Genomic DNA, 24,106 nt, shown 5'->3' on the forward strand with positions numbered 1-24,106 from the left:
CTTTTCTCTTTACTTTGTAACAATTTCCAATTATTCTTTAATAAACATATATATTTTATAAAGGATAAAATTGTGCTTTCTTTTAAAAGCTTCATCACTGATAACACCCTCTTCTGAATCATAATTTGAATATTTTCCTCAAAAATAAAACAGGTTGAACCAAAACTGCAAACTAAAAACACTACTGACTCCTTGGCATAAAGTTAAAAATTGAAAATAATTTTAAGCCTTGAACATTCTTTTTCCCTGCTATTAATGCACAAGTAGAGGTTGACAGGCCCCCTCTTAATGGGGACTGAGCTGCATCTACACATAACTCTTTAATGTAAGTCTTGATTTAGAAACTTTCAAAAATAACTTCCTTTCCAAAATGGGGCCATTTTTGAAGCTTTGCTTAAATTTTATGTCTTTTTCTTTTTTGCTCTGGCTGTAAATACAGGTAAAATAAGATTTAAGTACACATTATTTTTTATTTTACTATTGCTCTTACAACTTTGGAAAAATTAGATGAATTGACACTTAACAAGAATATACACCAATGGGTCTCATTTAAAGTAACCACTGATATTGTTTAAAATCATTTCAAGTGGAAAATGAAACTTTGCAGGAGGGGTCTGTGTTTTGGGGGAAGAGGTTGTGATTAAGTATTCTATACAAGTTTTGAAAACGTTAATGGAAAAAATGCATCGGTTTTGTAAAATTACAAACCTTTCAGATATAAGTTCTCTCAGCTGAGGCACCCATCTCTACATTATACATGACTTACTTAGCCACAACCAATGTGTCACATTTTCATTTCATGCAAACATGTGCTAAGGGAGGAAAAACAGAAAAGAGAAACAGGAGAGGTCCATTTTCAGACAATCATTCCTTTCTGATGAAAGCCAATATAAACAGTGATTAAACTCACAACCCTCAAATAAAATCCTTCCTATCCCTTTTAATAAAAAAATTAAGTTGCACCACACTTTCCAAAGAAAAAAGTCCTGGTTTTAGGAACTAGAAAGCTTTCTGAATGGAAATGGCGTGTGACATGATTACTGTTGAAACTTTTTCTGGCTGCAGTTTTTCTGTGCTAGCAGAGTCTCATTGGTTACCGGAATCTTATTTTTTTAGAAAATTAACTTTTTAAAAAACCTTGCAACATGGAAGAACCAAAAAAAAAGGGGGGAGGGGGCACGCTGAAACATAAAAAGTAGTAGGCATAAAAATGCCCCTCAAGGGTGGGCCACAGTGGCAAGAATGCTTGCCTGCCATGCCAGAGAACCCGGTTCGATTCCCGGTGCCTGCCCACGTGAAAAAAAAAACGACAAGACCTGCGAAAAAGAGAATAAATTCTTTAAAAAAAAAAGCCCCTCAAGCACTTGACTAACAATAAATATAAAATTTAAAAATTTAATCAAAATTAAAAACTTCCCAAAGAAGAAAAAAGAAAAGTATGGGTAAAGAGTAGTAAACGCAGAAGGAGATGGGTCCGTTCACTATGAAATGGACTTTAATATTTTAAACAAGAAACTACAGGGTATTCTGCTTAGAGAATAAGCAAGTGCATACGAAATACAAATATTCTGATCAATTTTCATGTAGTTTCACAAATTAGTCTGAGACAATTAAATCTTGAAATTAACAAATACAAAGATCACCCAATAGTTTGAATCCCACTCTCTTTAGCAGCCCGGCAAGTCCCTCTTCTCACAAGGCCCAATCAGGCACCCCTTCCTTCCTTCACATCCTCACCCCAGCCCCAGCCATTACCAAATCAAGGAAAGGGACTGGGTGGGTATGTCATGCCCCATCATTTAAGTGTCTGAGAAGCAAGGCGTGCAGTGCATAATTAAGGATCCTGCAGCTTTCCAGAGTCCACCTCTACCCAGCTGTCCCTGCAACTGTGCAGCCTGCCTTCTGAAATCCCTCCAGCTCACTGCCAGCTGGACCAGCTTGAATCACATGTAACGCTTATTCTTCCCCACCGCCTCCCCACATGTTCATCAACTTTGTCAGCAGGAAAGATGTGAGAGCCCGGCTGGGAAAAGGCACCTGAGAAAACAAACACACTAACAACAGAGGAGAAATAACTACTTCAACATGAACCACTTATTTCCATAATCATGCTATTAAGCCTTCAGACCCAAGACGCGAATGAATCAACAATAGACATTGCTAGATTGACAACATACTGAAAATGATTTGTTCACTACATATCTTAGTTATGCCACAAATCAATTATAGTTAGCAATGGAATTAATGCTAAGATCAGTCGGGGGGAATCAAACCTTTAAAAATTTAATATTCCATCATTATTCAGACATCTTTAACAATAAGACCTGACTTTTTCTTAAATGTGCAAATCGAGCACTTTATACATTTTCTCAAGCGAGAAGTTGCAAATTCAAATTTGGTAACTACCCTACTGAATAATTTTCCTGTTAAACGACTGTTATTTGCCGTCTTTTCCTGAACAGATATTACAGGAAATAATAACTCACTAATATTTCTCAGTTTTTGAAAGATGAAAAGAACCATGGAACCACCTGCATTTTCATTTAATTAAAAAGTTGCAAGGGGTTTCAAACAGAGGAAATGCTCAGATCTTGAAAAATGTCTTTTTCTTTTTGGGCTCTAACTCCAAGCATGCTTTGTGTTAAAAACCTATACAAAAATACACTGCTTAGAGACTCAGAACTTCTGGCTAAATGTTTGTACAATTTTCAAAGAATACTCCCAAAGTTACTTTCACCTCCTCATAAAAAAATGATCACTTGAAACAAAAACAGCCAGTTTTTGGAGAAAGCAATTTTCTGAGTATTGCAATGCTCTAGTGAGCACATAACAGACACAGGCTTCGGGAGCGAGCTTTCACAACAGGCAGGGCATGTGGTCCTGCTGATCCTTGTCTTGGAACATTCCAGAGCTCACCAAGCAGCCTCCTTGAGGGTACGTCTGCAGCAAAGGCAGGAGCCACTAGGCTGCCTGTGGGAGATGAGCATCCTAGAGTCTCCCTTAACCGCAGGTAGAGTGATATTAGGCAAGGAATTGCGGCCTGAAGCAGGCCAGCTCATTATTTCTAGGAGAGTTACCAAGCTTCGTTCTAACAAGTTTCTGAGCAGTTTGCAAAGAAGAATCTATTTTTTTAACTTCCAAATACTCACAGGTAACTTAAACTCAGCCTTGAATCTGCTCACGCATAGACAATCCTGTAGTCATTTTTCAAATATTAACTCAACCGTTTAAATAAGCCCAAAGAGGGGAAATGCATGCACAAAACACTTTTCTTTCAAAGCTCCTTCATATTTGCATGCACCCAATCTTCAGCACAAGAATCAAGCCCAAGAAATGGGGTCACCAGCTTTCTGGAGGTATCGAGGAGGGAGTCTGGAAAAGAAAAGGCTCCCATCCTGGCCACAGAACAGCCTCCAAAGACCCACCAGGCAGTCGGCGCCTTAGGTTTTCATTCTTTTCCTGAATTTTAATCCAATGCAAAGCAATTAATGTTAGGTTAGACCTCTTCATTCTTTGTTACCCACTCCAATCACCAAAAAAGACACATTTCTGAAATTTCACACGGGAAAATCATCTAGCTGCACATCCAATAACAGCCTTTTCTTTTCTAAAGAAAGAAAAGTGACCATGAGATTCTTTCGTTAATAAGACAGAAATCATTTCCTGAAGGAGGTCACAAATTTCATCTTTCATGATTCCTCACCGTGAACTTAATGCTGTACCTCTTTTGCCATAAATAAATGAAAACAAGTTTCTACCGGAAGGGTGAAAAGTTAGTTTCACTAACACCCAACCAAACCTTCCCAGCTAATGCAGGACCAGCCTGGCATAACACCATCATCTTTATCCAAAAGGAAAGAAGTGTGAAGTGTAAGCTGAAAAACAGACTAATTCTGTACTGATACGGGCCTCCTGGAGGAAGTTGCCAAGGACAAATTGCCACAACCTACCTGGAAAGAATGATCTCAGACTGCATACCTGCAAGATGGAGAAGATAACGAGGAGAAAGAGAAGACAGACATATGTTCAACTTTAGAGTGAGACCACTGTTAGGCATCTGGTATAAATTCCATGCTTTATACATTAATTAAAACACTTGGCACTCATTTCCTAATTTAACTTGTATGGTCAGTTTAATTGAACATCATAAGTACATGGAATCTTGAACAGGGTATGAGATTTTGTAGGTCTGTCCAGGTTAGTGTGATGCCCCGATAAATACCAGAATAATTTGAACAGTGAATAAAGAAGTATTTGCAAAGTCCCCCTATGGGAATGGGGAGAAAGGAGGAAAAATTAAACTTCCTCATTTGGAGAATTTCTGATATTCTTGCAAGCAGTAGGGACAACCAAATCAATAGGCCGAGCCCTCAATCTTGGGGTTTGCCCCTATGAAACGTATTCCTGCAAAGGACAGGCTAAGCCTACTTAAAATTAAGCCTAAGAGTCACCCCCAGAGAACCTTTTTTTGTTGCTCAATGTGGCTTCTCTCTCTCTCAGCTGACATGAGGAACAAAATCACTGCCCTCCCCCCCTCTACATGGGACATGACTCCCAGGGGTGTAAAACTTCCTGGCAACATGGGACAGAAATCCTAGGATGAGCTGGGACTCAGCATCAAGGGATTAAGAAAACCTTCTTGACCAAAAGGGGGGAGAGAAAAATGAGACAAAATAAAGTATCAGTAGCTGAGAGATTTCAAACAGAGTCGAGAGGTTATCTTGGAGATTATTCTTATGCATTATCTAGATATCCCCTTTTAAGTTTATGGTATATTAGAGTGGCTAGAGAGAAATACCTGAAACTGTAGAACTGTGTTCCAGTAGCCATGTTTCTTGAAGATGATTGTATAATTATATAGCTTTTGTAATGTGACTGTGTGATTGTGAAAACTTTGCATCTGATGCTCCTTTTATCTACAGTATGGACAGATGAGTAAAAAAATATGGATAATAAATATACAAATAATAGGGGGAACAAAGGTTAAAATAAATCGGGTAGAGGAAAATACTAGTGGTCAATGAGAGGGAGGGATAAGGGGTATGGCATGTATGAGTTTTTTCTTTTTTCTTTCTTTTGGTGGAGAGATGCAAATGTTCAAAAAAAATGATAAAAAAAAACCACTTGGCATTCAATAAATTACATCAGAGGATGTAACAATTACCAAGGTCAGTGGGCTGAGGTAGTCAATTATTATTTTTAGTCTTATTTAAAGAAAAGGCATCCCTCTAACTGAACAGCCCCCAGCAAATGACATTTCTAGCTTTGCTTTTTGGTCTCAATTCTTCTCAGTTGAAAACCTGATTTAGTCTCATTTTCAATAGTCCAATGCATTGTAAGAAATTTCCCATTCAAAAGGCTGAAGATATAATCTGGCAGTTGTCAGTGATGTTTCTGAATTAAATGCTTCGCAGAGGCAACAAGTAAATGTTTTTGCTGCCATGTTATCAAAATCCAGAGCCTTTGGGAATGATCCAGGGTGCATTCAGGAAACTATAGAACTTCACACTCTACGGCCCCACCGGAGACAATGAAAAACTCAATTACGCAAAAATTGCAGTAAACCAACGACACAGCCTGATCAACAGAAATGGTTTCCCTACAGTGCACCCTTACAGAAACTACTTAAGGGCACCTTTAAAATACAATTTATAGATGAAAATAAAATGCCTGAAAAGGATTTTTTAGAGGGTTCCCTTGGGCCCCAGATTTCTCTTTTAAATTTCCACTGTTACTCAATGATCACCAATGTTCAGAAGGGTTAACGAAGAGTCTAACCAAAGAAAGACTCAAATATACTCAATATAACGTATTTGGAAAAACAGAATCATAAACTGCACATTTTTTAATTCTCTAAAGAGATTTCTGCTTAATCATCAGTTAACCTACGATTCCAAGTATTCAGCTGTAGGCCATTCCTGAAGCTGAGATCTCTACTTAACAGACCTAGGCTGCAAACTACCCAGCGGCATGTTTTTAGGGCGCAAAAGATCGTCTTTTAACCCACTTACTTTTGGTTCTAAAGGACAAGAGTTCCAGCTTTAAAAATAGATTCTATCAGAAAAAATAATGGTTGCTTCATAGCGTCCACGTGTGAGAGACTGAATTATGCATCCCTCATTTAGACATTCTTCACCTCAAGCCACACCCCTGGGGTGTGAACCCATGTAAATAGCATCTATGGAAGTGGCTATTTTTACTTAAAATGTTGCCCAACTGAATGACATTGGGCCTTTATCTGATTACTGGGGGCCTCATAAAAAGGAAGTAACAGAAGCTAGAAAGGAGACGACATTACCATGTTCCCAAGGATTGCTGGCTGCCAGCACCAGAATGCCACAGTCTTTGGGGAGAACGCACACCTTGCCAATATTTTGATTTTGGGCTTCTTTAGCTTCAAAACGAGCCAACAACTTACCAATGTTTAACCAACTCGACGTGGTTTTTGTGACAGCAGCACTGGCAAACCAAAATACCATGTATACCCAATATATTTGTAGCAGAAAACCAAAACTGTCAGCTCTTGGAGGAATCTCACTTAAGAGAGATCGGCATAATAAATTGACTCATCAACCACCAAGATGCCTGCACCAGAACTTTTAAGCTATCCTTCCTGAGCATTATTACTCATTGTGATTAACATTTCTGCCATTTCTGGAACATTCTTTATTAAGAGCAGGTGCCTATAATAACACTAGAAAAGAAAATCTACAAGGCAAAAACAGTCCAATACTTGTGACTAAGAGAGTCTCTTCTTATAATTCAATCAAAACTAAATCAAGGAATTCATTAAGCCCCTTTACAAAACCACAATTATAATCATTTGGGCTACAACTTACTCCCAAAGATTTGTGCAGGCATGCCCAAAAGCTGCCCGTTTGTAAACTGCGAGATGGCAAATGTGGTTGTAGATTTGTGCCTGTATATGCTTTGCCCTTAGAATACGGCTTTGTGGTTGTAGAGACACCAATAAGAATAAGGGTTTTAACTCAGGATAATTTATGACACACGGCTCTAAAATGTGTATCTATTTTTTAAAATATCAGCACATGTCCCTTTTTAATTGCTATAAATCCCACCAGTAGCCTAAATTTTAGGTGCCTATTAAGACTGGAGTAAGAGAGGTGTAAGGAGAAGAACGCGTGTTTGAGGAGCTACAGACTGAAGGAAGGGTGGGGAATGGGATAGGCGAGGGGACAAACCAGGAAGGGAAAACAAAGGAAGAAATGGCTTATAGACCCCTGCTATACACAACATAGTTTAAGGATGAGCTCTCTGGTTCCTCACCATAATTAAAAACAAAGCGGAAGGAAGGAAAAGCAAAACTCAAGTTGGCTTTCAGAGAGTGCCCCAGCTGTCTTCCCTCAAATATACAGCAAGCTATTCTCAATTTAGTAAGACCAGGGAAAGTGTCAACAAACATCAATTCGGCGTGTAGGGACACAAGAGAAGAACACAAAGAAACTGGCTGAACAGAAAGCATCATATGTATACACGCTAAAAGTTCTTTAAAAGACAAAGGGAGGAAATGGGAAAGTGGAAGATGCAGAGTGAAAATGAACACACATAAGCTGCCAGGACGCACAAAGACAAAAGCCAGCTGGGATAAGAATCAGGGAAAGATAATGGAAAGAATATTTATCTGTAACTTCAGAGTGTAAAGATAAGAAACCAGAGCAACTAATTTTGAGTACATATAAAGATTTATCACTGTCAAAATATGTTTGAGTTTGTTGATTTTTCTAAGGAGATTTTTAATACTACATACCAACAAAGATCATTTAAAGCTGCTGAGATTACTGTCAGCTTCAGGCCACATCTTTGGAGTCACCGACTTTAACCCCTTCTCTTCCTTGAAGTTGAGAAGTAAAAGTTAAAAATCTCTGCCATCTCCTTTCGAGGCCAGGCAACTGTCAACAAACACCCATCATGTTTACGTGCTGAGCAACTTAGCAATCTACTTTGGAAGACAGAAACAGAAGAATACTTGCAGCAAGCTAAGCAGAGAAATATAAATAAGCAAAATAATACCTTTTAAACAATAAATCATGTATCCTTGAAAATGGTGGATAGCAAAGAAAAGGGGCAAGGGGCTTCCCATATTAGAAGGTTCCTATTTCCAGGGCAGTGTTTCTGCATCCATCTGATAAATCTCACTGACCATCCAGTTCGTGCTAGGTACTCGGCCAGGCAGGTGCTGGGGCCGAGTACTGCCACATGAGACGCAGGTCCAGCGGAGAAGGTGTCCTCTAACGAGGAGAAACGAATGAGGGACAGAGGGCTACGCTAGAAATAAGTACAAAGAACTAAGGGATCACCTACGTTATTCCTGGTTGGAGGAAACAGCAAGAGGAGGAATCAGGAAGGGCATCATGCAGGAGGTGATCCCTGAGCTAAACCCTACCAGGTAAAGGAGGCATTTGGCAGGAGAGCACGCAACTGCAGACAGGCTGAGGGAGCTACAGAGGATGAAGAAATGGGAGGGACGAAGGTTCCATGACTCTGTAATGGGGGAAGGAAATAAATTTGGCAAGGAAATAAGCTTTCTTGGGCTTTACTGAGTAATACTTTAAGAAGCAGCACACATATCATGTATAAAATGAAGTTCATAAAATAAGTATGTATAAGGACAGTACCTAGGTGTGCATGCACAAAAAAAAAGAAAGCAGCAGCAGCATCACGGGTGATTCTTCTTTCAAATTTTCCATTAATATTCTTTTAAATATCATTTTTTTTAGCATGGAGCATTTCAAGTTAATATGTTGCCCAAATACAAATAGTTTGCCTTAAAAATTTCCGTTTACAAATTTATCAGTACAAGAAAGTTAAATGATTATTAGTGTTAGTGGTTAGTGCTAACTTTAAAAGTCCCCAAAATATATGACACACCACTTAAAACTGGTTCAACCTAGGAGAACTTCGGGTGAAATAATTTCACAAGCAAAACCCCTGAGTGTGTGATTTATGGGAAGTAATACGGTGAGTAATAGAGTGGTTAAAACAGCGAAATTAGGTGAGAGAAAGATTCACTGAGGCTGAGCTAAACAGCTACATAAAGCCTTTCTTTATGTAGAGAGTGAAGCACTATTGTCTGAATTTGATGCAAGTGGAGGTAACAGGAAAAACAGGGGTGGGAGCTCTCTGACCCTTTCCGGTGGGGCTGAAGGGAGAGGGACACAAAGGGAAATGCAAGCAGGCAGAGCTGTCAGGCAGTGGAGCCCAGGGGCTCGGCGCAGGCTGTCAACCCACAGTGTCCTCTAGCACCTCCCAGCCAGTCCAGTGGGGAAGTTTCTGGCATGTCCATGGTTACAATCACTACTTCAGAACCTAAAGCCAAACATGAACTGTTACACTCTGTGGGTGCTCATCAAAAGTCATTACTAATGACGGCAGAGCCTTCGATCAGTCTCTCCAGCCTTGGAAAGCCCTGGTACAAGAAAAATAGTGATAGGTTTGGGGAAGCTGAAGATACAGGAGTGTCAGAATCTGAGACCTGGATTCAAATCCCCATTGTTCCCCCTTACCAATGCACAGCTCACCCAACTCACTCGGTCTCTCAGGAGCCCCATGGATGATACCTCTTTTAGGACTGCTGTAATAATGCACCCAGCCCAAGGCAGGGCCTCAACACCCTTGCAACCCTCTCACGCTATGCAAGGGACCAGAGGTACTTTCTGTCTCCTACAGTCAGTAAATGTACAGAAGCCAGAAAAACAGTAAGGACAAAACAATATACCCCTCTGCTCAGACCTCCTTACTACCTACAAAAGGAAAAGCAACTCTGTAAGATTGTGCCTGAAGACCCAGATTAAGAGCAAAACTAAGTTTCTCTCTTCTGATGGGTTTCCTAGAAGCTACAGAAGCATGGCAGGCTTGCCGTGACAACAAGATTATGTTTGGCACAATCTAGGAGCTTTATTTCTTATATATGAGTCATATGTTTATTCGGTACAAGATTTCCATCTAATAAACCCAAAGCATGAGCTCTGACAGCCATGAGGGTGGACGGTGGAAAAAGGCACTACAAATTATTAATGTGATGAAGATCTGTGTCTTTTCTTTCCCATCTGGGGGAAAAGTGAGCTTTTTCTTTAATATTTAAAACAGCAGTCCACAGGCAGACAACCAACATAAGGCAATAATTCAATTGAAGGGCATTCTGGTGTGTGTAAACCACTCAAGTTTCACCCTTGGGTAGTTTATTACATTATCAGAATCTCCTGATTGAATTACATTCCTGCAGTGCTTCCAACACTGTGACTTTTCCTCATATAACACCTAATATTGCTTATCAAGAGGCTATGTTTGTCCTTCGGTGTTTTATCACTTGTTACCTTAGGATGCCTATTTACTTAAGAACATCTTTCAGAAACCCTGGGTTTTATGCATCTCACCACAGATGTAACCAAAAAGGCTTAACTGCCTCACAGAAAGGCTGAAACTGTACCGCCCAGAGCTATGCCAGTTTTCGGAAAGATCTAAGTCAATTGAGTTTCATCAAAGCCTACAGGTTGGCATAAATCTAAGGTAACACTCAGAAAAAGCAAATAAAAGGCACTTTTCCTGGAGTGTTGATGGCCTGTGCTTTTCAGATTAACAGTGTTAGGTACTATTGGTCAGAAGATGGTGAGGCCTTTTCCTTTAATCAATACTAACAGGAAGATCAACAGACAGGAAAGGATAAATCAACATTCAGTGACATAAGTATCCAGGCAAAGACAGACCTTTACTCGAGAGGAAAAGTGCTTGAGCTCCCTTTCCAAGCTATAAACAAAACACAAACAGCAGCCTAAGTTATCACCAACAATGGCAAAAGATAAAAGAAAGATTTCGCCAGTACTTGCCACAACTAGATTAGAGAGCTTTTCTGGAAAGAGGGGAAAAAAAATTCAGCGCTTTGAAACTAGAGAAATGAATTCTGAATTATTTTCGATTATACAGGCAGGTCTTCCTTGAAGCATGTGTTCAACTGTAATAGATCCAGGTAAGTAAGAGGGCAGATATGACAAGGACTGATGTTCTTATTTCATCGACATCATTCATATATGGTGGTTTTCTGAAAATACACCAGCAGCACAATACAAAGCTTATACAGGGGCAAATTCCCAGAAAGTGGTGAACAAGAAAAACATGTAACCTTACCAATGACTTCATTAAGTCAGTGAAGCTCTGTGTTTATTGTGTTTGAAGTGAACACCCAACCTGGCAAGGGTTTGGTTTTTTTTTAAAAAAAAGCACAAAGCTGTCTCTGAACAGGTGGGAAAAGCAGGACAATTAGGGCAAGGCTGTTGCACTCAGAAGGTCTTGGGTTCAAATCAGAGTTCTGCCGCGTCCTAAACCCGGAGATCCTCAAGCATCTCAACCACCAGGACTCAGTTTCCTTACTATCAGGCGCCGAGTCATGGGACCTACCTGCCCAGTCTGAATGTAAAGAGGCGAGGCCCTCGCACTCGGCCCGGGCGAGCCAGCCCCTCCGGGCACCTCCTCGCCAGGAGGAAGGACTGGGGCCTCCGCGAAGCAGCAGTGCAGGCAGAACTCCCGAGCCTGGAGCGCGGGCGCACGCCCGGATCCTGCGGCGTCCCCTAAAGGTTTTAAACCACGGGCCTGAGACCAGGACCCGCCCATTAAGTTCAAATGGAGGGGCGCGCCCGGGGGAACGGGCAGGGGGCCGGGAGCGGGCATCAGGCCAGGCAGGCAGCGGCAGCCCCCCCGCGACTGCGCCCACCTACTGCAAAACGGGCCGTCCACGTGAATCCGCCCTTCTCTTTCCTTCCGGCCACGGGACCCACTGCCCCTCCGGAGGGGCTGCTCCAGGGGCGAGAGGCCGGCTCCACACTGGTCCGGCCGAGCGCCCGCGGCGAAGGGCCACAGCGGAGGTCCGGCCTAAACCGCGGGGCCTGGGGGTCGACCCCGCGGCGCGCCTCCCCGCCGGCCACTCCCTCTAGAGGCTCTGCGCGCTCGGGCCCCGGCTCCGCGCAGGGGCTGCGGGGGGCTCCCCGCCGGCCACTCCCTCTAGAGGCTCTGCGCGCTGGGGGGGCCTCCCAGCCAGCGGGGCCCACGCGCGGCGCCCGGGAAGCATCGCCCGGGCCTCCCGGGAGCGCCCGGCTCGCGAGGGGCGCAGGCCGAGCGCGCCCGGGGCCAGCGTTCCCTGAGGGCTGCCGGCGCGGGGCTCAGCCCAGGCCCCTGCGGCGGCTCCACACCAACTACCGAGGGACCAAACGGAGAAGGCACCGGAGGAGATCCAAGGGGGGGGGGGGGGGGCGGGGGGGGTGAACTAAAAAAATTTAAAAATAAAAAAAAGAGAGAGAGAGAAAAGGCAAGCCTATGTTGAGATTTCAAGTAAAACCCGGTCCTGCAGATCAGCGAACTCGCTCAGAAAGCTCAAATTGTGCCGCAAAATGTTTGCAGGCTTTCCCCTCCCAGAGGCCTAAATCTCTGCCAGGCCCGCGCGGCCCTGCCCTTCCCTTTCTCTCTCACCGCACTGCCCCCCCACCCCCACCCCTTAATTTCCAAGCTTACTGAATGCCTCTTAGCGCCTCACATCCTAAAAACGTGCCTTCACTCACACCGCTCTATCCAGAATTCTCCACGACTCGCCCCTTTCCATCTGCGCTTCACCGGAATCCTTCCTCTGCGCAGAAACTTGGTTTTGTCCTGACAGGACAGCCTCATAAAACCCTGCACCTCTTGGCAGCACCTGCTGGGTTTTCAACGTGAATCTAAAGTCCTTCTTGCCCGATAGACTGTACGCTCCAGGAGGGAGGAGGCCACTCCGTTGTGGATGAGTATTTGTTGGCTAGCGGATACTATTCCAACCTAACTTTTCAAACCATCCGCTTCCCCCAGCATTTCACCGTCTAGCCAGATCGCGCAAGGTTCCTCGGCTCTACTGCTCCCTCAGCCTAGAACATCCTCCTCCCTCACCCTCTATAAAAATCCAGGTCACCCTTCAAAACTCTGCCCAAGGGCCACCTCCTTGGAGAAATCCTTCCCCATCTCTCAGCCACAGACGTGCCTCTAACCTTCAGCCTGGTGAAAAGAATTACACTTCAGAGCACTACAGACCTATCTTCGAAGCAGGTTCTGCCTTGGACAAATCGCTAAACTGTAACTTCATCTCCGAAATAATAAACCCTAATTTCGGGGGCCGATAATGTAAAGCACTAGCAGAACCTGGCGCCCAATAAATAAGTGCCTGCCCACCGCCCCTCCTCTACACAATGTATAATTTTCTTTCTGATTCCCCTGTCTTGCCCTTAGATTGCAGGTGACTGAAGGGCAGTTCCTTCTGTGGGTTCCAGCACCCATGGACCTCTAATGTGTCACCATCATTGTCAAAACAGAGCAATAATAGCACAACCTAACATTTATTGAGTGGGTAGTGTGGATGCTTAGATGGTGCTTAATTTCTAGTAGGTATATGTGATTATACTTTTAATTAAATACATCCATACCGAGTATATGCACAATTAAAATATAAATACATGCGGTGTCCCAAAAGTCTTAGTGTAGTTTTAGGCTTTGAAAACTATAGAATTATAAAAGCTACAAACTCACAGAACACACCTTTTGCCCGTTTAATGATTGATTTAAATGTCTTTTATACTTAGGTTACAAATTTTGCGCACAAAAATTCTCATTTAAAATTTTCCAGTCCCAGGTGATGCAACGGTGGCTCAGCAGGCAGAGTTCTCGCCTGCGGTGCTGGAGACCTGGGTTCGATTCCCAGTGCTGCCCATGCAAAAAAAAAAAAAGGGGGGGGGGTTGTCAAAAATTTTCAGTCCCTCTGATTAAAAATGGCAAACATTAAACATCGCCAAACAGAATTTGGGGAAATTTCAGAAGTTACATTTACTTCAGCTAGTAATAAATCTTTTTTTTTTCCTTTTATTTTTGAGGCAGGGTTTGTAGTTCTCTCCACTCTGGTCGTTGCATCTACTTTCACACCGTCTCGTTCTCCGTGGAGAAGACACTGGCCAGTCCCAGGCTGCCCCATGCCAGAGTCCTCTTCTGCCTCTGCTTGCTTAACTGGCACATACTGGTCTCCACGGTGTGACGGAGGCATGCAAAGTATTTCAGGAACTGTATTCCCTTTTTACTGCTGCACAGACAGGTACAGCCAATGTAAATGAGCTTTTCAATCCTGTCACTTCACCACCCCACCGCAGTGCTGAAATACTGTTCTGGTCCATTCATGGGCCTATATACCTGCAGGAGGCTTGTATAGATTACCTCCCCTACTCAGGGAGTTAGTTCTATTATTTCATGTCAGGTGGCCTTTGAATGCCTGAAAATCTGTGTCATGCATTAGCTGTCCTTGGTTAAAGCTGCTTATGTTAAGTCTACCAGAAGCATGGTGATAAACTAAGCTGGGCCATTCTTCAACTGCCGAGCTGGCCACGAATTTCAGGAGATAATACTGATTACGGAGATTAAAAAATGCAAAAGAATTCTAGATGACATAAACATGATAAAGTTATTGTTCCACAAATACTTGGGTTAGCTAACATTTTCATGCAGTACAGTATTTACTTTTCAGAATAATTCATCCAAAAGGCTGAAATTGTGCTTATTAAAACAATCAATATTCTGAAGAAAACAAAAAAAAAAGCCCAACAAAAACCTCAGTGAATTTATTTTGCATTACATTTGCTCTCAAATCTAAACTGAACTACATGAAAATACAGCTTTCGTGGAATTTCACTCGTCCATTGTGGTTTAACAAACCACTCCAAAAAGTAGTGGCTTAAAAATAACCACCACCATTTATTTGCTCCCAATTCTTTAATTTGAGCAGGGCTTGGTGGAAGTAGCGTTTCTCTGCTCCAAGTGATACTGGCTGGGACAAGCTTGAAGGGTGCCTCAGCTGGGTGGCTGGAATGGCTGAAGGCAAGCCAGGCCTCCTCCTATCTCCTTCTGTAATCTCACCCACCAGAGCTACTGTGCAGCCAGGTAATCAGATCTTTTTCTATGGCCACTACCTTCTAAAAGGGAGGAAACGGAAGCCACAACACCCCAAGGCACACCCAAAATTCTCAGCCAAAAACATCACTTGAACCACATTCAAATGGCCAAAGCAAGTCATAGAACCATTCCAGATTCAAGGGAAGGAATAAAACGTCATCTCCTGATGGAGGTCCAGCATGCACACACAGGGCCGGGAGGTGCTGGCATCAATAGGAGGTAAAGTGGGAAGAGCATGAGATCAAAGTCAAAACCTTGAGTTCTCTTATCTGATTTCCAACTGACTGCAAGACCACGGGAAAGTCAGGTAATCTCTTAAACTGCCTCCATAACATGGCCTTTTAGTACAATTCTTTTATTGGATAGTTTAAAGGGTCAAACATCTGGATGTTTATTAAGTGAAAACAGTTCAAGGACATGAGAAACTATTCTGAGGAGTATGAACTGCTGACAGGCACCAATTATCTGAGCTGTACTCTCTTGAACACTTTGAGCTATAAAACAAAAATATAGGTTCCATTCTGAATTCTATCCAAGACAGTGTAACAATAAAAGCACCCCAAGCATAACGTAATCTTACATACTACAGCACAGTTCCAGTTTGCAGAATTTTCTGGGATCTGGTATGAAAGCAGACTCCCTGCATTTGTGTGTTCATGACCCTTTTGGAGAAAGGGCCTTTCTTTGATAGGTAATTAGTCAATCAATCAATAAAATGCTCCAGAAAAACCTAATTGCATACCCATCACAAGTTCTAATTATAATTAGAGAGTTCTGTAACTATGTCCCAGGAAGCAAGAGAAGGCTAGATATGGATGGGAAAGGAGGGGCTCTCTCAGTCTCATCTGAGGAGCTTGGTGATAGCAAACAGCCGCTTTATACCAACAGCCTAGAAGTCAAACATACAACTGCCTGCTTTGGTTGGATTCCGTTGTAACAGTACTAATTAGAATGGAAGAGCCGAGCTTGAAATAATGGTTTCTCATCCTAAAAACAGATTCTGCATGAGCAGAAAACAAGGAACAAGCAGAGTTAAGTGTTTGAGAGTGGGAAGCATTATGTGGATGGCTGGAAATAAAACCTCAATCGAGAATGACTTGCAATAGCCTTAAACCTGCTGCTGAAAATACCCCTGATGCATATTTATTAGGTTCGTCATCCAAGAGGCTTGTGTTCCACAGCATTTCGGGGCCATCATTAACAGGCATTAATGTCCCCAGCCTTTCCACACCACCGAGGCGTACTGCAATGCGGCTCTGGGCTGCTGTTGGAATCAGAACAGATGGTCTCCTTCCCTTCCAGGCAGAACTTTCTGCAGGTGACAAAATGACTGTTAGGTGACTGGCAAAAAGAAAAACAAACACAAGTTGAAACTGGAATATCTGATGTCATTAAAGTACATGTTTGGTATCCCAGGGAGCCTTTAAGTTGGGCCTTAAAGGATGGAAGGATTGTTTACAAAACTGCAGCTGTGCCTTCGAATCAGCAGCACTCCCTGAGCCCCGGTGACACCTCTGTGCTATGGGGGCACCAGGGGGTGTCACAGAAACTCATTCCGTCAAGATGCTCAGAGAGTGCTTGCTGTGCGTCAGGAAAGGGGTGGTCTAGCGCTCCTCAGTGGAAGGAAGTAGCAGTGTCTGCTCTCAAGGGGCAAACTTCCAGGGAAAACCAGACAGTTTCAATGAACTCTGGCAGACTGCAATTAACACTCTGGGCACGTGGCAAGCAGCACATTGGATTGAACCATGTTTATGTCTAGGATGTTAACTATATATCCTTACATTTGTTTACACTTCTATTTTCACTTTGGTAAACTGTTTATATACCTTGCCTCCTTAACTAATGGAACACTCAGGGATCCTTGGGCTTTAAGAGCAGAACCTACTCAAGGTGGCTTAAGCAGTAAAAAAAAACGTAAATAAATTAAAACTGGAATAGATGGAGGCTCTCAATAGAGACAGGGTTATATTCTAAAAAGAGCTTTTCCTGATTATCCTATCTAAATGGGCCCCCTACTACCTTATCCCAGCATTTCATCCTGCTGGTCAGCAACCCCACCTATCCAATCGCACTCTCTCCACTTATCTTGCCTTATTTTCTTTACACGACTCTCTGAAATTAAAATTTTTATCTATTTGTTTGCTTGCTCATTTGCCATCGTCCACCTCTCCCATTAAAATGTAAGTTCCATGGAGGGTGGAGGTATGCTGGTGTTCTCGCTATGGGGTTTTCATTATTTTTGCAACTGTCCTGTTAAGTTCAAAAATATTTCAAAATCAAAGGTTTAAAAACAAATTTAAAACAGCTGCATCTTTTTTTGCAGAAGTGCTTCTTCCACTCCCATCTCATAGCTGGAAATCCTGCTGCAGTTTCCTATGCTCTCAGAATAAAGTAAAAAAAAAAAAAAAAAAACTTCCCATATGAAATTAGCCTTTATAATGTGCCCCATCTACTGCCCTAACCTCATGTCACACAATATTTCATCCAACTACTTGTTTCTAGCCATGGAAGGCTTCTCTCAAAGGAGCCATGCACACACCCTGGGGTCTTAGAATAGTGTATATCCTCTGCCAGACCACTCGTTCCCTCTCACCTCCAACCAGTTTTCCCTTTCTCATTCAGGCAAGGGGTTGGGTGACCCTGTAATGTCTCCCGTCACAGCCCATACTCTGCAAACTGCTTTTTATTCCCCCAACTGGACTGCAAGCTCCACAGTGGCAGACACTGTGTTTCATCACAGCATCCCTTAGTGCCGAGCGTATCATCTGACAGGTAGCAGAATTTGTGGAATAAATAAACGGGCTGTATTTGGTAATAGTCGTTCACTAAGAGGCTATAATGAGAATAAGACAGGCTACCTGGGGTACAATTCATGAGGACAGGGAATGCGTCTGCCTTGTCCGCGCTGTATCCTCAGTGCCTTGGAAGAGGAGACACCCAATAAATATTTGTTGAACGAATAAATTCCTGGATCACCCAATGTAACTCCACCCCTTTCTTCCCCACTTGTGAAAACATATCAGAAAACAAGTGAGTGAAAAATGGCATTATTAAAGGGATATCTCTGAACCATCTGAGAGATCCACACTTTATTACTTGTCATAAATTACTGGCCACACCCCTCAAAACTCATCCTCGCATATGAGGTATTTGGGACAGGGGTTGCGAACAGCTGGTTTAGACAAAGCTGAGATAGAAAGACACACGTCCTGCTCTCATTTTCCAGAAGTTGAAAGTGACAATAGGCACAATGAAAACTAACAACTGAATCATTCTGACCCTCACTTTTCTTTTTATAAAAACAAACAAACAAACTTCTGCATACTCTAAGAGATCTCTTTAATTAAATAAAAAAAGATGTTAGAAATTCCTTTTTTTACAGATATTTTTCTCCCATACCAGCCTGGTACACTGAGTTACTGCTGTCTCTGTTGAAAAGCCATCCTACAGCCACAAGACTGATATTTGCAGAGCAAACACAAAACCCCTACCCCAGGGAGATAATATTGGTCTCCCTCAAATACAATAACTGCTATGTTTTTTGTCTTTTTTTAATCTTTTGTGTGTGTATGCGTGTGTGTTTCATCTTTAGGATTAGACATGCTTTGGTAAAGTCACTAGGATCTAAATCAACCTGGCTTTATCTTTGTTTGCATAAAGTGTCCCCAAATATTGATCACACGATGACAGGTGACCAAAAATGAAAAGTGTGAAGGAAAGTTTCAGTCTTCGTGTGTAAAAGAGAGAAACAAATAAATCTGAGACAGCCAGACTGGAAGCTACAAAGCAACACAGACAGCTACATATGCCAAATGAGGCTAAAGTTAGTAAAGGAAAATATAGTAACCCAAAGCCTGTAACATCAGGACCCACCACAGCCCAGAGTCAGACAGTCCATCCATACAGGCAGTTCTGTGCCCTTCAGATCACTCCACACACTGAGTGACAGTAAAGATTTTGTTTTATTAAAAAAAAAAAAAGTTCAAAGACCTTTTTAGTCTTTAAAGGATGCTTGTATTTGATGTCTTTTCAGCCCAAATTAGCTGAGAGGATGAGAAAAGGAAAAGTGTTAGGGGATATTTTAAGGCGTCTTGTTACTACTAAAAAGAGGGGTGATGGAAGGCAAAGTGCAAAGGTTAATACAAAAAAAAAAGTATATGGAAGTTGGCAGCTTTTTTTTTTTTTTAAATAAAGACCATAAACTCTATAAGCAATAGTCCTCTTTCTCTTGGGATCTATCAGATCACTGTATTATCGGTAACTCTCTGCCCTTTATCCTTTAGTAGACCTTAATCAGTTTCTACTAATTAAAAATATTCATTGTTCAGTTATATATCTAAACCTTTGACTGTACAGGTTGTTAAAGTGTGCGCAAGTGTGCACAAGTGTGCACATGCACCAAAGATCTCTTTGACAACCTGGTGAAGTGTGAAGCCCTTCTTGGAAAAAAAAATTAAATGCAGAAAATAAACTACGAATGATTACAAATGAAATTAATTATACTTAGTCATCAAAATAGCTTTAAAAATGTGACATACTAATAAACGCATTAATGTATTAATGCATTAAATAAAAAAACTAGCAGTGGGTCTAGTAGCTACTGTAAATGATATTTTGAGACATCTGTACAACTATAAATGTGATATGAAAATATCTGCAATTTATATTAGCCACGAAGTTGCAAGTGCTGCTAATTGCTGCTGTGTTTCATCACCTACACATATAATTGAATGAAATACAAAATTTCAGTGTTTGAGTATAGCGAAAATAAAGATGTTTTTTCTCCCCCAGCCATGTTCAAAAGCTCCCTGAGCTCCATCTATGGACCCTACGTTATGAAAGCCAACAAAAATACATGTTTGTAAAACATCGAGTGAAAAATAGAAAGCCCTGAAAACTGCATTACCCATTCAACTGTGAGGGGAGGGGAACGAAGAGAGCAAGCAATATTTTTCCAAAAAATATGTCCCATGACGGGATGTTAGTCGGCAAGGAGCAGAGCCACATGCTTCAAATCAAACCCAGAAAGGGGACCTGCTGCCCCTCGTGCAAGTTACAAATAATTGAAGCTCTCAGGAATTGACACCACTGGAATGTGCCCTTCAGTGCAGGAACCGTAACCTGAAACTTGTAGTCCAGTGATCCAGCTCATAGTTCCAGCTCAGCCTGACTCAAGTAGGAAGTTAAACAAATCTCCTTCCTGAGGCCTCAGCTTCTTCAACAGTAGAATCAAGAGGCTGAACATGTACTATGATCTCTTACGCCCCTTCCAGTTCCAAAAGCAACAGACAACTAGATCATCTTCTCCTTGTGCTGGTTATTTCAGACCAATTTAGCTTAATTCCTACATCACTGTCCTTCTTAAACTCAAAACAGAAGTTTCACCAAATTTGAATGTTCTTACGTACAACTTAACACCAGAGCCAAATATATGTAAGCCATTAACACTTTAAAAAAAACAGAAACTCAGCCTGTTTCGCGCATACCTATTTCATAAAAAGCAATACAGCATTGGCCTTTCTGCTATTAAAACAAAAGTATGAGTACTCATTTGAATTCGAGCCCCTGTCGCCACAAGAATAAACAAAACCAGCAAACGACAGGCTACTTCGAATGTGTAACTATACATTTGCCCTCATGTGAGCCAATGAGCAATATTACAGAGTGCAGACCTTAAAGGCCACCTAATCCAATCCAGTTTTGCTCTAGATAAAGAAATCGGATGAAGGACTAAACCAAAATCAAAAAGCCAGTAAGGCAAGAGAGCAGGACTTAAATCCAAGCCTTACGTATGACGTAAATTCATGCTCTTCCCTCTACACTGAATTGACTCTTAGATCCTGACACACTTTCCCAGCTTTAAAATTTTAACCAAGTTTAAACTTAATAGTAAAGAAGACATGGTGATTAGACCAGTCATTTGTTCTACCTTCAATTATGTCATGGGAATAACGAAGCATTATGGCTATGATACATTAGCTAGTAGGAATTATGAAATAGCTAAATTCCACTCATCTGCCAAGAAAGTGCTGACCCCACTAAAATCCTAACTGCCTGACATTCTCATGATATTGTGTAACATACGAAAAGATGCAGAAATATTTCAATATGGATGTAGCAGACATATATCAGCTCTTCATTCTGCTCTCCAGAACATTTCCTAGTGACATTTTACTACAAAATTCAGGAGAGAGCAAAAAGAACAAAGTTACTCAACAGTATAAATCATTGTCATAAGCAAAAGTTTCTATCAATATCAGCAATTTGGCATTTTTTGATCTCAAGAAAGAAATTATCAATAAGAATATCTACTAGGAATTCTCTATATGCCAATAGTTATGTCATGCATAGCGTTTTTATTTAATTGTAATTGTTTTAAGAGAGAGGACATTGTTTCAATTCCCAAGGATGGGATATGATTTAATAAGGATTCCTTTATAGCCCACCTATCTACTCCCTCTTTTATCTGCATTCTTCAATGATCAATACTGTTAAAGAGGTAGAAATCTCTCAAAAAAAGAAAATGACAATTCTTCTCAAGTATTCAAAAACCAGACTAAGATCTTCTCAATAGTCTGGTCTCAACTCACATTTCACCTCCTCAGAGAGACCTTTCCAGACCTCCTTGCTAAAGAAAGCAGTGTCTAGCTAAAGCAGGCACTTTACATTAACCAACTACTTGTCAGGTCTTGGAAGTGCATGAAATTATTATTTATTATTCCCTTGCTTACAAGCTTATTTCTGTTTATGCCTTTCACTCTGGATTAAATTGAAAGTTCCATGTTCCACTGCTGTCTGTCCGATGTCTAAACAGTGCTGGCACATAATAGGTGCACAGATAACTGCTGAGTATCTAGCCCCAAAGAGTAAGTCACTTTTTGTCATACTCTGTTTCTCCTGGAAAAGCATTAGTAAAGGACAAATCACATGCAATTGGCAACGCATTTACACAGCCTACTTTAGCACAAGTTTTTGATACTAGGACAATTCAGGGTATAAATCCTTTTCATGGCTTTGGAATGTCCAATACTTCCAGCTATGAGTACAAAACCTCTCCAGGCCCACTCACAACACACTTCTTTTCTAAAGCATCTCAACAATAATTTCCTCAAAAGGAAATAACGAAATAAAGTTCTGGCACAAATCAATCTTTCCTGTCAGGTTCACCATGTTGAACATACTTGGAAGACAGCCACACAAACAAAACCAAACTCTACAAAATTAAGTTGGGCTGAAGTTACATAAGAGCGACAAAACTCCAGCTTTTTCCCTGTCACTCCTCCCTTCTTCCAAGGAACCTTGACATGTGAGGCTTTTAAGTGCAATGTCCACGCAGGTGATAAAAATGCTTATCTGCCAACAGCTTCAAAACAGGTAAGGAGATTCTAATAATGGTCCACTTAGAGACTTGAAAATTTTCAGTTGTACTGGGTCTGGAAGCTTCTCTTAAAAATTCCTCTCTTTAAAATTACCTTTAAGTCCATACTTCAGGGTTTCGAAATATCAAAACCCTTTTCACACAGTTCCCTGAGTTCTCCCATAGCCACGGCTCCTCATGAGTGTGCTAAGCCTACCTATCAGCGCCTATGATGCTAGGAATACAGATCTTTCAACAAAAGCGCGGGTTCCCACGAGCGACGTATCGAAAGGAGGAAAAAAAATAATCCTTTCTCCTCCAATGCTAAACCCAAGTTGCTTCTTCCCCGGAGTTTCCTGCTCCCATCCCCCTCCCCATGCTGCTCCCCTCTCACTGCCCAGTTTATCCAGTTTTAATCTGGCAAAGCCTCTCTCCCGGTTTATTAAGGGTAAACAATAGAAATGTCACAAGGAAACTCAGGAAGTTGATCAAGTCGCTAATTGCCATCGTTTAACGATTGTAGATAATTACTATCTTCAAAATGTGGTTTGCACAAGAGGAGAGGGAGCCGAGGCGGGCGAGGTGGGTGCGCCCCCCGCGCTGTCCCCCGGGGCGGCCGCTGCCACGAGGGGCGGCCCCGCGTTCCGGTGCCCGAGCCCCGGGCGGCCGCGTCCCTCTCCCCCACCCCAGGACACTCTCGGAGGATCGGCCTGCCCGTCTGGGTCACAGACAGTTCACTGCCCTCGGGCTCCGGCTGTCCGCCGCGGTCACCATAACAATATGCAAAGCGCAGCCCGAGGACGCCCGCCTGGCAGATCGCACAGCCCCGCGGCGCCACTCTCCGAGTTGCGGGGTCCCCGGCTCGCCTTCCGCAGGGACACAGATCCCCGGGGACAGCCCGGGTGGCCCTCCCTTCTCCGCGAAGTGTGTGTGTGTGTGTGTGTGTGGCGGGAGGTGGGGGGGGGGTCTCCTTCGAGACCGCAAGACGCCCGCGGCAGCGCCGCTCAACTCCAGCCCACGGCGGACCGCGGACCCGGTGGCCGCGCGCTGAGCCCCGCGGGGTGCTGGGTCGCCCGAGTGCCCGCCCCCGGGGCCCTTCCCGCCGCCCGCGCCAGCCCCGGCGACCGCGCCGACCCGGCTCCGCCACTTCCTCGGCGGCCGGCCCCGCGCGGACCGCGCAGCCCGGCGCCCGCCGCAGCCCCACGCGCGCGCGAGCTGGTGGGGGCATCCCGGCCCCGCCGTCCCGTCCCCTCCCGCGGTCCTCAGAGCGCGCCCGCGCCACCCGACCCCGGGCCCCACTCAGGAAGGCAGGCGCTCAGCGGCCACCCGGGCCGGAGGTCTCCGGACTCACCCCAGCACCACCAGCTCCCCGTATTTCACCGGCTCCTTATTGGGGGCGCAGTGCTCCTCCTGGCCGGGGGAAAACATGGAGCCGCGCTCGGCCTCGGCCGCGATCCCCTCCGAGTCCGCGCCGCCGCTACAATCCCATCCCGAGAAGGGGGTGAGCGCGCCGGGGAAGGGCACGGCGGCGAAGGGGGCGCGAGGCGGCCAGTCCCGTGGCTGCTCCGTCGTGGCTGCGCGGCTGCCCCACCGGGCTCCCCGGAGCTCCGCGCGCCGCGGCCGCCCCGAGCCGGACCCGGCAACAAATGGGACCCGGCAGCAGGGGGAACCTGCCCGCGCCCAGCGCCAGCGCCGCCGCCGCCGCCGCCGCCGCCGCCGGAGCCCCGCGGGAGGGGGGAGCGAGGGAGGGGCGGGGGCAGAGAGCGGGGGAGGGGCGGGGCAGGG

The 24,106-nt window shown here is 43.5% G+C and overlaps 1 protein-coding gene and 1 pseudogene across 1 annotated transcript in view; one reads left to right on the forward strand and one right to left on the reverse strand.

Annotated features, from left to right (window-relative positions):
* The window catches only part of LOC143652630 (PHD finger protein 20 pseudogene), a 32,581-nt pseudogene extending 20,636 nt beyond the window's left edge, over window positions 1-11,945 (forward strand).
* The window catches only part of PELI2 (pellino E3 ubiquitin protein ligase family member 2), a 187,437-nt gene extending 163,490 nt beyond the window's left edge, over window positions 1-23,947 (reverse strand). Inside the window, exon 1 of the mRNA XM_077122548.1 lies at window positions 23,673-23,947. Coding sequence (XP_076978663.1) covers window positions 23,673-23,749 — 77 coding nt within the window. The 5' untranslated portion in view covers window positions 23,750-23,947. The remainder of the gene's footprint in view (window positions 1-23,672) is intronic.
* Window positions 23,948-24,106: the final 159 nt, after the last annotated feature.

This window comes from Tamandua tetradactyla, chromosome 12 (genome assembly GCF_023851605.1).
Source record: "Tamandua tetradactyla isolate mTamTet1 chromosome 12, mTamTet1.pri, whole genome shotgun sequence".
In the NCBI taxonomy this organism is placed as follows: domain Eukaryota; kingdom Metazoa; phylum Chordata; class Mammalia; order Pilosa; family Myrmecophagidae; genus Tamandua; species Tamandua tetradactyla.